At 68.9% G+C, this 13,166-nt stretch overlaps 1 protein-coding gene across 2 annotated transcripts; it reads left to right on the top strand.

Annotated features, from left to right (window-relative positions):
- The first annotated feature begins 5,071 nt into the window (after positions 1-5,071).
- On the top strand, positions 5,072-12,009 carry APLN (apelin). 2 transcript variants are annotated; one of them, XR_012895625.1, is made up of 4 exons: positions 5,072-5,336; positions 10,322-10,493; positions 10,838-11,530; positions 11,655-12,009. XR_012895625.1 is itself a non-coding variant. In XM_075896608.1 (3 exons), exons 1-2 carry the CDS (start codon positions 5,117-5,119, stop codon positions 10,486-10,488), a joined length of 387 nt encoding a protein of 128 aa, XP_075752723.1. In that variant the 5' UTR covers positions 5,072-5,116; the 3' UTR covers positions 10,489-10,493; positions 10,838-12,008. The 2 variants fall into 2 exon arrangements, 1 of the variants encoding a protein (XP_075752723.1); XM_075896608.1 differs by having other exon boundaries at positions 10,838-12,008.
- Positions 12,010-13,166: the final 1,157 nt, after the last annotated feature.

Below are 13,166 nucleotides of genomic sequence, written 5' to 3'. Positions count from 1 at the left end.
CCGAAGTGAATTGTCCAGCTCCTTCCTCCACGCCCCACATGGAGCGACACCCCCGGCCTTTGCCTGCTTCTTGCTGGGCTGTTTAACCCCCCCTCCCCTGGGTGCTGATCTCTCCAATAGCCCCTTAGGCAGCAGGCTCCTGCACATGGCTCCGAGCTCTCCTTTCAGGCTCAGGTGTCACAACACTACCGGCCAGACACAGGGTGCACCAGCAAAACGGTGCCCGTGGCCATCCCCGGGCCCAGCTCCGTAGGCCTGCGGCGGATGCTTCCTGCAAGGCAGGCCGCACCCAGCCAGAAGCCACGGGCCTGCTGCCAGAGCCACCGGGTGCAAGGTGACCATGGAGCTGCCTTGCCACTTCACGCCCGGGAGCCTGTGGGTTTGCCCCCAGCTCTTTGCAGATGTCCCTGCTCTGGGCCCCGAAGCGCTGGCTCTGCAAAATCCGCCCCTTTGGCCTGGGGCAGCAGGTTTCTCCCACTTGAGCCCTTACGTGTTTTGCGGGCTGGGTTTGTGACTTCCCACGGGCAGGGAATAAGAAAGTGGAGCTCCAGGATCATTCCTCCTCCATCCGCCTCGCCAGCAGCCACGGCTGCCTTAGCTACCACACACCGTGGCCATGCTGGGTTTCCCTCCCCAGCCACTGCGCCATCCCGGGCCTCCCTTAGCCGGACGCCCCTTCTCCAGTCTCTGGAGAGGCTGCGCTAGAGGTGCCGTCGAAAGGAGCTTCGTCCTGCCCTCCCCATGCACTGAGCAAGGTGTTCAGCCTCCCTCGGGCGGAACCGTCTCGCTCGCCCCGTGACCCGCCGCTGCCTAGCGATGACCCCGGTGGGGCGACGGCGCGAGTCCCAGGGGCTGCATGGGACAGACACAAATGTCTTCGCAGGCCTTGTCAGAGCAGCCAGCCCCCAGACAGCGACGTGCTGCCCGGCGCTGGGTTTGGCCGGGGAGGTATGTCAGGCTTGCCGCCACTACTCACCACAGGCCTGTGGTCTGTGACTCACAGGAAACGTGCGACCTGCTGCCCTTGGCTGCGTGCTGCCTCGCCGGGCACCGGGGGTAAGTGGGGCTGCAGGGGGTGGAAATGGAAGAGCTCTGGCTGGACCACTGCAGGGTGCACCAGGCCCCCAGCGCCGGCCCCCACTGGGTAGAGCAGGGAGCGCCTCTCTGCTCCCCTCCCTTCCACCGCTGACACTGGTGATGTCACAGGCCTTGGTGTGTGGGGGGAAGTTTCATCTCCAAACACAGCAAGAGCCAGCCACGCGCCTCTAGAACGGTGCTTAAAACGGCAGCAGCGTCTCGGCTTTGCAGCAAGCACTGCAGCTAGAGATAAAGGGGGATGGAAAGCAAGGGGCCATGAAATGACTAAGCCCAGTGGCCCAAAGAGCCCAGACGCTAGCCAGGGGATCCTGGACGCTAGCCATGGGAGAGCTGATTAGCAGGCGGGCAACCCAAAGGCCCTGGCTGAAGAAGGCAGGTTCTCAGGCTGAAGCAGGTGGGCCGGTCTCCTGGGGAGCACAGCTAGCAGCATCCCTGGGAGGTCAGGTGTGGGGAAGGCTGGGAGCTCCCGGGGAATGCTAAGGAGAGGTGGGAGAAGCGGCGTGTGAAGACAAAAGCCCGGGAGGCTGTCGGGGAGGGTGGGAAGGGCCAGAGGGGACCTGGGTCCCGGAGTGGGAGGGGAGGTCCGTGGAGATCTCCAGCCCCTCCCCAGCCCTGCTCAGCCACCTGGACAGACTGGAGCAGCCTGGCAGCTGGGGTCCTGGGGGGGGGGGGTGTAGACTGGAGAGACCTAGGCACATGGGCTGGCAGCCAGGACCCCCAGCACTGGGCCAGGTTCCCAAGAGTGCTGCAGCACCCACCCACCCTTAATTCCCTTCCCATACCTGTGGGCACTGCCCCCACAGCTCCCACTCCACTGGGAACAGGGGCAGGGTCACCAACGGGGGCTGCCCCACCCGGAGGCTTCTTCCCCACACTCCACCCTACACCACCCCAACCCTCTGCCCTGAGCCCCCTGCACCTCCCCCAGCTCTCTGCCCTGAGCCCCCTGCACCACCCCAACCCTCTGCCCTGAGCCCCCCACCCTGACTTCTACACCCCTCACCCAGCTCTCTGCCCTGAGCCCCCTGCACCACCCCAACCCCAGCCCTGAGCCCCCCACCCTGACTTCTACACCCCTCACCCAGCTCTCTGCCCTGAGCCCCCTGCACCTCCCCCAGCCCTCTGCCCTGAGCCCCCTGCACTCCACCCCACACTTGAGTTTCTTACTGGTACTGCCGTACCGCAGCCCCCTGCCCCCCCGCTGCACTGGGTTCCGATCGGGCAGTACCGCTAAGAGCCGTTCGGTGCTTTCACCGCCGGGCCAGAGCGGCCGCGCTCGGACCCAGAACAGACCCCGCTCGGGCGCGCGCCTCCCCCGGGATGCAAAGCCAGACGGGTCCCTAGAGCCCTGCCGATAGCGACCGCCCGCGGGCGGGGGGGGGGGGGGGGGCGTTCCGGGCACGAGTGTCTGTGCTGCCCTTGGCCCTAGTGTGCATCAGCACGTGGCTCGCGGCCCGGCGGCAGGGCGGGCCTGTAGCGCCCGGGCCAGCTGGTAGCGACCAGTCAATATTCGCCCTCCGCGCCGCGCGATTGGCCGCCTCGGCCACCGGGCCTTGCCTCTGCTTCCTGATTGGATGGCAAAAGTCCCTGCAAGAGCGCCAGCGGCCAATGGCAAGTGCCACGCGCTCGCGCGGGGGGGGGGGAGGCTCGCGTGCCGGGCCCTGCTCCAGCGCCGCTCCGGGCGCCGAACCCGGTGCCATGTGGGCCCTGATTGGCCAGGTCACGTGGTCGCTGTGCCCGGGGACTGACAGCCCTTCCCAGCCGTGCTGCGGGGCCGCGCGCGCGGGGGGGGGGCAGCTTGAGCGAGACTCAGGCTGGTTTGCAGCCGCCTTCGCGCAGCAGGTCTCCGGCTGCTCCCCCCGGCCACGGGCCCGGCTCCTTCCCTCCATCCCGAGGGGCCGAGGCCCGGAGCCCCGCTCCCGTTTGCATGGCCCCGCGGAGCCCCTGCGATTGCGCCAGCCAGGGGGTGAAATGCTCCGCGCTGCATGCACGCATGGAGCTGTACGAGGTGCCGGGCGCGCAGGCTCTGGCCCGCGGTGCTGACAGCTGAGACTCCGAGCTCGGCCCCGTCACTGCAGCCCTCCGGATGCCTGGCCATCTGCCTCACATCCCGGTACCTGCGGCCGGGGCGGCCCAGATCCACGGGTCTCTTTTGTGGCGGCTGCCACGTGGGGGTTCCCAGAGGCTCTGTCCCAGGCTACAACTACTGGAGAGAGAGATCTTGGAGTCACTGGGGAGAGTCCTCTGAAGACATCCCCGCATGGGCAGCGCCAGTCACAAAAGCAAACAGAAAGTTGGGAATCATTAGGAAAGGGATAGAGAATAAGACAGAAACTATCGTATTGCCCCTATAGAAATCCATGGGAGGCCCACAGCTTGAATCTTCCCTACAGATGGAAAAGCGGCGAGGAGTCCTGTGGCACCTTATAGACTAACTGAAGTGTAGGAGCATAAGCTTTCGTGGGCAAAGACCCACTTCGTCAGATGCATGTAGTTGCCCATCTCAAAAAAGATCTATTGGCAGTGGAAACGGTTCAGAAAAGAGCAACAAAAATGATGCAGGGTCCCATATGAAAAGAGATTAAAAAGACTGGGACTTTTCAGCTTACAAAAGAGGAGACCTAGGCGGGATAGGATAGAGGTCTATAAAATCACGACTGGTATGGGAACAGTGAATAAGGAAAAGTTATTCCCACAATATAAGAACTAGGGGTCACCAAGTGAAATTAATATGCAGCTGGTTTAAAACAAACCAAAGGACGTTTTTCTTCACTCCCTGCATCTGTGGAACTCCTTGCCAGAGGATGCGGTGAAGGCTAGAACTTTAACAGGGTTCAAAAGAGCTAGCTAGATTCATGGAGGTTCAGTCCACCGATGGCTATTAGCCAGGCTGGGTAGGAATGGCGTCCCTGGCCTCTGTTTTTCCAGAGGTGGGTGACCGGGGAGGGATCACATGGTGATTCCCTGTTGTGATCTCTCCCTCTGGGACCTCTGGCATTGGCTGCTGGGCAGACAGGACCCTGGGGCTGGATGGACTGTCGGTCTGCCTGCTCTGATGTTGAGTGTCTGTGCTGCTTTCCCCATTCCCAAAGATAAGACTGGAATCAGGGCCACTCCGGTCCTGCCCTGCACCGCACTCAGCTGGCGAGGCCTGTGGCAGCTGAAGGGGCCCTATGGACCAGGGGAACCAAGGTCAGCCCAGCTGCGCAGGGAGAAGCTCTGCCACTCGGCCGCTTCCGGGGGCCGGGGGCTGGTTTGCTCAGGGTGAGGCTGGGTGTCTGTGGGCCCTTCCTCTGGGGATCCGGGGGCGGCACTGCTGGGCCCCCTGGCAATGTGAGTTCTCCCCTGCCCAGGCAGCCCACGGCCAGAGACTCCCCTGCCCCCCCCCCCCCATGCGACTGAGCCCAACCCAGCCTCACCGGAGGGGCCTGCCTCCCCCGGCACCTCCTCTCCTGGTTCCTGCCCAAGCTCTGTGGGTGCAAAGCGCCCCTCCAGGGAGCTGCGGGTCAGATGGTGCCAGGGCTGAGCCCCCACGATCCTCGGGGCCGCCAGGCAGGAAATTCGAAGTGTGCTTGAGCCCCAGCAGGGAGCCCCTGGGGAGCGGTGCCCCCAGCCTGCCCGGGGGAAGATGCCGGGACAAGGGACCAGGAGGGGCGCAGGGGGGAGGGGCAGATTACTTGGTCTCTAGAGAAACTCTCGGGGCGTGTTGGTTGGGGGCCCTGGGGGGCAGGGGGCTCCCAGCCCAGGGGAAGGAGGTTCAGTGTCTCCGTCACCCCCAGAAATGAAGCCTCCGCTCAGGAATCCCCGAGCCGGCTCCCCGCGCAAGGGGGCGCTGGGGTCCCCCAGACGGGACGGGCTCCCCGCGCACGAGGTCCCCGGCCGGGGGGTGGGGCGCGCAGCGGGCCGCGCTCGCGTCCCCAGCGCCCCGGGCCGGGCGGGGCCGGGGTGGCCGCGCCCCCTCAGTGCGGGGGGTGCTGGAGCGAGCGGGGGAGGCCCCTCGCCAGCCTCCGGCGGCCACATGACCGGGCGGGCCGGGAGCCAGGAGCACGGCTCGGCTACAAATGCAGCCCCCGGCGCAAGCGGGCGCAGTAGCCGCCGCCGCCTGGCAGAGCCCGGCCCGTCCCCGCCGAGCGACCGGCCCCGAGCGGCCGCCTGCAGCCCCGGCCCCGCCATGGGCGTGCGGCGCTGGCTGCTGGCGCTGCTGCTGCTCTGGCTCCTCCTGAGCGCGGGCTCCGGAGGTGAGTGCGCTGGGGGCCCGGCCCGGCCCGGCCCGGCTCGGCACTTGTTGCACAGCCCGGGCTCGGGACGGCTGGCGGGGGCGGGCCCGGGGCGCTCGGGGGTGGCCAGGAGCCCGCCTCGGCTGGAAGCCTGGCCCGCGCTACCACAGCCCGGCAGGGCAGAGGGGCCGCTCTGCGTCCCGCTTCTCCTTGGGCACCGAGCCGCCCTGCCCAGCCCAGCCCCGCCCCAGCCCGGTGCCAGCCCCGCCCCAGCCCGGTGCCAGCCCCGCCCCAGCCCGGTGCCAGCCCAGCCCAGCCCGGTGCCAGCCCAGCCCAGCCCGGTGCCAGCCGCTCCGTGCCCAGCGATCTGCTCAGGTCACAGGCCCGGGCTCGTGTGTCTGCCTGCGGGTGTGAGCGCAGCCGGTCTGCCCGGATCCCTGCGTGCGTGGGGCGCAGGGCTGTGCTGGCTGTGGCAGGTGGGGCAGGGCAGGGTGCTGCCTGTGTGTGTGTGGGGGGGGGAGTAGTAGAGGAAGGTGCTGGGCCTCCCCACCACGGGCTGCCCCCGCCTGAGGGGCAGGCCTGACCTGTGCCCGGTGCCTACTCCTGCCCCCTGGCCAGGCTGTGGGGCCGGAGCCCGGCTGCAGAACTCACCAAAGGAGTTAACGTTCCCTGCAGGCCCCAGGGCCGGCGACAGATGCTGACTCCGCCTGCCAGGTGGGACCAGCCCGGTGGCTTGGCCGCAGCTGCTCTGTCACTGCTGGATGTGTACGGCCCCCAGTGCGGAGGGAATCGCTGTGGCTGGAGCCCAACTAGCATGGGGCTCGCTGGGCTGCCAGGAGGGCTCCGTCCCGACCACGGGCCCCCCGGCAGTCTGGCCCTTGGCCCGTGCGCCTCTCCCTGCGGCAGCGCCGGCTCATTGCCCGGCAGCGTGCTGTGATCCTGCGGCAAGCGGCGCTGCTCCGGGCTAGCCAGTGTCCCCAGACTCCGCTCCCTCGGGGCTTGGAGCAGCTCTTCGGTCAGGGGCTCCTGCCTGAAACGTAGCGGCGCAAAGCGGAAACTGACCAGGCAGCTGCAGGGCGTGGGTCTGCCTGGGCGCCCGGCGGGTTCACGCAGGGCTCGGTGACACTGCACATGGCTAGAGGTCTGTGCAGGCTGCTCTGGGGACGCTCTGCCTACTGTGCCCTTGAGCAGCCGAGGCAGAAGGGGACAGAACACCTGATCCACAGTGTCAACGGATCCCAGGGAGAGCTGCCCACGGTGAGGCCCAGCCAAGAGAAGCTCAGGCCGGCTCCTGCTGGCGCAGCTCGAGGGTTGGCTCCTCTTCTGGCCTTGTCTAGCATCACGCCTGCCTGTGGCTGCCCGCTGGAGCGCTGGAGGCTGTCCTGGCCAGGATGCCCACGCCGTGACCCCAGCTGTCAGACTGGCACCTGCCCAGCTGCGACTGCTGGAGCGGCAGGCACTAGCCAGCTGCCACCAGGCATGCTCAGGCAGGCAGGACGCGCCTCGTTCCTGGAGGAGGGCGGCTGCTGCCCGTTTCGTCTCCTGCCTGTTCGCCGTTGCTCCCTGCTCTGCACCCCGTTGCTCCGGCGCTGTGGGAACCCCCTCCCAGTGACGGGGGCGCCCAGCAAAGGCACGAGCAGGAGCTGGCGGTGCCCCAAATGCTGGCCCATCGGGGCTGGGGCAGACTGGGTCTGTGGCTCGTGGGAGGCCTTACGTGGCTTCTGAGCAATGCTGGGGCTCGTGGAAGGGGCCTGGCAGTAGCCGTGCCGGCGTCCGAGAGCAGCAGGCGCAGGCAGGGAGGTGGGACGGGGGCTCTCGTGTGAGGTGCCGGGGTCTGTGGAGAGCTGCAGGATCCCAGCCTCGGGGTGCTGCCCGGAGCACCCCAGGGCCAGGGCTCAGCTCCACCCATGCCAGGCCTCGGGCTGCAGGCAGGAGAAGCTCTGGGACCCTCTGGCCCTGGAGGCAAAGGAGGGTTCAGGCCATGCCCTGGAATAGCCTGGCCAGGGAGGCCGTGGTCTGTGGGGCTGGTGCTGGCGTGGTGAGCCCCCTGCTGAGCAGTGTGCATGGGATGGGGGGCTGCTCACTGGCACCTCTAGGCTGCGCAGGGCCGGCGCCGGCGGGGGAGCGCAGGCAGGGCCGTGCGGGGCAGCGCGCGCCTGGGGGCTAGTCAATGGGGCCTTGTTGCCAGTGATTGGACACTTCCTGCCCCCTCTGGGCAAAGTGCCCTCCATGGTGATAATAAACCTCATCCCCCCCAGCCCTGACCGGCTTCCAGCCCCGTGTCCCTCGGGCTGCCTGGCCCCTCCATCCTCCTCTTCTCTGCCTCAGGCACAGAACCACGGCACCAGCTGCCTTCTGGCGAGGGGGCTGTGGGGAGCCAGGGCCCCTATCTCCCCTCTGGCTAAGGCTGCCCAGGGAGGGATCTGCCTGGCATAGGAGGAGGGGAGGGCAGCTTAGCCCTGCTCCCTGCGCTTGGCCTGGCTCCAGGCTGAGCTGTCGGAAGGGGGGACGGGCAGGGCTGTAGTGGGACCAGCCCAGGTTTCCTGCCAGGGGCTGTATCAGCCCAGGCCCCTGCTGACGCGCTCTGCAGGCCTCCCGCTGCGGATCGGGGCGGCCCAGAGCTGCGCTGGGCTCCTGGGCATCTCACCCAGAGCGGGGATGGGACAAAGGGTTAATGGGCTGGGGGCACCCGCCCTCCGCCCAGCTCCAGCGCGATGGGTCTGCTCAGACTCCCCCCGCGAGTCTGCTGAGCCCTGGGATCCGGAGCGCGGGGCTGGCAAAGCTGGGGAGGCGGGTGTGGGCGGGGCAGGGGGCAGTGGGGTGCAGGGCCCGCCCTGGGAGTGGCCTGGGTGCGTGCCGAGCCCGGGGGTGTCTGCGGGGCTCGCCGGCTCCGCCACGTGCTGGGTTCTCAGGCTGCCCCACTGCACGCAGGCCGGGGGGGCTGGCGCTGGTGTCGGGGCGGGGTTACCGCTCGGGGGCCGCGTGCAGCGCGGGGGTGGCATGCAGAGCCCTGGGCGGGGCTGTCAGCTGACCCAGGGATTCCCGGAGCCCTGGCGACTGGCATGAGCTGTCCCCGCTTGCCAGAGAATTCCCGTGGCACCGTGCCAGGGGCTGCAGGTGACCTGGCCAGGCCGCTGCAGGAAGCACTCGGCGGCGAATGGCTCCTGCCGGGGCAATCCAGGAAGCCGGCTGCGCTCCGGGTTCCATCCCCGCCCCGTGCACCTTCCCTGGGGCAAATGGGCCGCTCTGCCTGCCCCTCCCCCCCTGCTTCCTGGGCCGCTCTGCCTGCCCCCTCCCCCCCTTGCTCCCTGGGCAGCTCTGCCTGCCCCTCCCCCCCCCTTGCTCCCTGGGCCGCTCTGCCTGCCCCCTCCCCCCCTTGCTCCCTGGGCAGCTCTGCCTGCCCCCTCCCCCCCCTTGCTCCCTGGGCAGCTCTGCCTGCCCCTCCCCCCCCTTGCTCCCTGGGCCGCTCTGCCTGCCCCCTCCCCCCCTTGCTCCCTGGGCAGCTCTGCCTGCCCCCTCCCCCCCCTTGCTCCCTGGGCAGCTCTGCCTGCCCCCTCCCCCCCCTGCTCCCTGGGCCGCTCTGCCTGCCCCCTCCCCCCCTTGCTCCCTGGGCCGCTGTGCCTGCCCCCTCCCCCCGTTGCTCCCTGGGCAGCTCTGCCTGCCCCCTCCCCCAGGCCTGGTAGGGACTCGCTGGGCCCAGGGCCTGGCCTGAAGGCCAGAGGGGCTAGTGGGGAAGCGAGCGCCTGTAGCCTGGGAGCCTGCAGCCAGAGGCAGGGCAGCCAGCTGCTGGAGCCGGCGGGGAGGGAAGGTGCACAGTAGCCGGCCCCGGGCCGTGCCTCCTGTGCGGAAGGCAGGGCAGCGAGGAGACTGTGCCAAGGGTTCCCCGAGGGGCTTCCTCCTTCCAGGATGGGGGAGGGGGGCTCTGCCCCTGCTTAGAGTGGGCTGGGCCCTTGGCTGCAGCCCCCCTGTAGCCTGACTCGCCCCTCCTGGGTGGCCCTGGGCAGGGTGCAGGGGCCGGAAGAGGAGGAAACAGCAGGAAATGGCCTGTGCGATGTGCAGTCAGGAATGGGGGGGGCTGAGGGCTCAGTGTCCCAAGGAGGCTGCAGCCCTGGGAGGGGATTTCCTGACTCCCCAGCCCCGCCCCTGGATGCATCCTCAGGACGAAGGGAGTGAGCTGGCCTCCCGGAGGGGCTGTGTTGGATCCCAGCCCTCCCTGGGCAAGGGAGCGGGGCGGGGAGCCAGGCCTGCCGCAGGCGGCTGGGGAAGGCAGCCCAGGGAGCGTGACAGAGTCTGCCCCACACATGGAAACGGCCCCTGGCTTTGCCCCTCTCACCGGGAGCAGAGGGGGGAAGGGCTCTTCACACAGACCCACGGCCAGTCTGTGCTGGGGCAGCTCCAGGCAGGTCCCTCCATGTCGGGGGCTGTGCTTGGAAGGGGGGTGACTAAGGGGGATATGCTGGAGGTCTCTAGAAATGTGCCTGGGGTGGAGAAAGTAAATAGGAACGTGCTAGTTACTCCTTCACGTAACACGTGAACTAGGAGTCAACCTGCGACATGAATAGGTGGCAGGTTTAAAATAAAGTATTTCTTCATACCCATGGTCAACCTGTGGAACTCACTGCCAGAGGACGTTGTGTTGGTCAAAACAAGAACTGGGTTAAATAACATTGCGTAAGTTCCCGGAGGACAGGTCCTACTAGCGAGGTTGGGCAGGGTGGTCCTGCATGCTCCGGGGGTCCCCCGACTCTGCCAGAGGCTAGGAATGGGCGACAGGAGGGACTGATCGCTGGGTGATTCCCCGTTCGGTGCTGGCTGCTGTCGGAAGACAGGACACTGCTGGACAGACCGTTGGTCTGATCCATTCTGTTCCTCAGGGCAGAATGTGCGTTGGGTGTCTTGGAAGACGGGGTCTGGACGCTAAGCATTGGGGCAGGGCCTGACTATGGGGTTCAGGAGCTGCTGTGTCGGCCAGACCTGTGGCACTAACGTGCTTCCTCTTCCCACAGCTCCGTTGGCAGAGGGGGCGGATGGCAAGGACCTGGAGGAAGGGAACATCCGGAACTTGGTGCACCCCAGGGGGGCGCGGAGCGGAGCAGGGCACCGGCACACTGGCTGGCGAAAGACCCGGCGGCCGAGACCCCGTCTCTCCCACAAGGGCCCCATGCCTTTCTGATGCAGGTGACCATGTGGGGCCAGCCCAGGGGGGGTGGGAGGGCGATTGCTCCGGTCTCGGGGGCTAGGACCAGGGAGGGCTCGGGAGCAGCTCTCCAGGGCGCAGATGTGAAGGCTCCGTCTGCATGCTGTGGTCATTGCTCAGAGACAGGGCCGGAGCGGGGTCCCTGGGGACGGGCTGCTGGGGGTCTGCAGCAGGGAGCTGGGGGTGGCTCCCCTGGGACTGTTTGCTTGGTTATAGGCGAGGAAGCAGCAGGGTCCCTAGGAGGGAGCAGCATGGGGCAGGACTGGCCCTGTGGGGTGGGTGCATGGGGGCTATGGACTCCCCTGACTCGTCTGTTCCCTTGCAGGGTCACTGCCTGCTGGCCTCTCGGCTCCAGGGACTGGACTGCTTGTCGCAAAGCCCCGAGCGCGGGCTCCCCTGCCGAGGTGGGCTGGCCCCGCTGCGCCCGCCCGCCCGTCCTGCAGCCGCCCGATGGAGCTGTCAGCACCTCGGCCCCCTCGCCTGCAGAGACACAGGCCCCCGCGCCCGGCCGGCATCCCCACGGCACTCTGCCCTCTCCCGGCTGACTCGCTGCTGCTCCCAGCCTTTGGCACAGGGGACCGTGGCCTCCCCGGCACTCGGGACTGGAAGGGGCCCGGCTGCTGGCTCTCCCCAAAGAGCAGGGCCGTGGAGCCCTGTGCGTGGGGATCTCTGGACGGACGGGCCCTTGCTGGGGAGATGAACTGCTCCAGTGCATGGCACCCGGCCTGGGCCTTGCTCTGCAGTGACTCCCGGCTGCCCGCGAGCAGGCGCCTGGTGGGGGTGCTTGCTGGGCCCTGAGGATCTCGGGGGGGGGCTGTATGTGAGCCCCCCTCTGCCCATCCTGCAGCCTGTTTTGCCCGGTGTGTGGTGGGAGGGCAGGAGGGGGCTTCCCCAGGTGGGTGTAGAGCTGAGCCTGGGGGGCTGCTGCTGCAGTGGAGCGACACTGCGGGATGGGGGAGGTGTCTGCCCTGTTTCCTCTAGGAGGAAGCTCCCTCCACTCCTGCTTCCCACCCCCTAGGCCAGGGGAAGCCGCCCCCCCCGCCGTGCCATCCGGGCGCCCCTTATCCCTCCAGCCCCACTGGCTCTGGCCGACCCACCCGCCCACGACCCCGTCCTCCCCAGGCGCCCGCCCTGCCCCCTAGGCCAGGGGAAGCACCCCGTGGGGCAGCCCGGGGGCGCTGAGCAGGCAGGCGGCGCTGGCCCCCTGGCGAGGAGCCGTGTGTAAAATACTAATTTATACCCAGCGGGGCTGCCCCCCCCCCCCCCCGCCGGGTCCCCACGTCGTCCGCGTCTGTAAAGATCGCTCCGTGTAAATACGTCTTTAGAATACAGTTCTGACGCCGCCGCTCCCGTCTGTGTGGCGCTCCGGGCACTGCCTGCTGCCTCCTCCCGCGGCACGGGGGGCGCACCCCTGGCTTGGCCGGGACGCTGCAGGGCACCCCATGGACTCCCCGGCTGTGGCTTGCAAAGGGCTTTCTGCACGGGGCCCCTGCCCACCTCACCGCCCCTCCACCACCCCCCCCACGGAGCCCCTGCCCGTCTCACCGCCCCTCCAGTACCCCCCCACGGGGCCCCTGCCCGCCTCACCGCCCCTCCAGTACCCCCCCACGGGGCCCCTGCCCGCCTCACCGCCCCTCCAGTACCCCCCACGGAGCCCCTGCCCATCTCACCACCCCTCCAGCACCCCCCCCCACAGAGCCCCTGCCCGTCTCACCGCCCCTCCACCCCCCCCCCACGGAGCCCCTGCCCGCCTCACCGCCCCTCCACCACCCCCCCCACGGAGCCCCTGCCCGCCTCACCGCCCCTCCAGTACCCCCCACGGAGCCCCTGCCCGCCTCACCGCCCCTCCAGCACCCCCCCCCACGGAGCCCCTGCCCGCCTCACCGCCCCTCCAGCACCCCCCCCCACGGAGCCCCTGCCCGCCTCACCGCCCTTCCACCACCCCCCCCACGGAGCCCCTGCCCGCCTCACCGCCCCTCCACCACCCCCCCCACGGAGCCCCTGCCCATCTCACCACCCCTCCAGCACCCCCCCACGGAGCCCCTGCCCATCTCACCACCCCTCCAGCACCCCCCCCCACGGAGCCCCTGCCCGCCTCACCGCCCCTCCAGCACCCCCCCCACAGAGCCCCTGCCCATCTCACCGCCCCTCCAGCACCCCCCCACGGAGCCCCTGCCCATCTCACCACCCCTCCAGCACCCCCCCACGGAGCCCCTGCCCATCTCACCGCCCCTCCAGCACCCCCCCCACGGAGCCCCTGCCCATCTCACCGCCCCTCCACCACCCCCCCCACGGAGCCCCTGCCCATCTCACCGCCCCTCCAGCACCCCCCCCACGGAGCCCCTGCCCGCCTCACCGCCCCTCCACCACCCCCCCCACGGAGCCCCTGCCCATCTCACCGCCCCTCCAGCACCCCCCCCACAGAGCCCCTGCCCATCTCACCGCCCCTCCAGCACCCCCCCACGGAGCCCCTGCCCATCTCACCACCCCTCCAGCACCCCCCCACGGAGCCCCTGCCCATCTCACCGCCCCTCCAGCACCCCCCCCACGGAGCCCCTGCCCGCCTCACCGCCCCTCCAGTACCCCCCCCACAGAGCCCCTGCCCATCTCACCACCCCTCCAGCACCCCCCCCTCAGAGCCCCTGCCCGCCTCA

Source organism: Pelodiscus sinensis, chromosome 13 (assembly GCF_049634645.1).
Source record: "Pelodiscus sinensis isolate JC-2024 chromosome 13, ASM4963464v1, whole genome shotgun sequence".
Lineage (NCBI taxonomy): Eukaryota > Metazoa > Chordata > Testudines > Trionychidae > Pelodiscus > Pelodiscus sinensis.
This window is presented reverse-complemented; position numbering and strand designations above follow the sequence as displayed.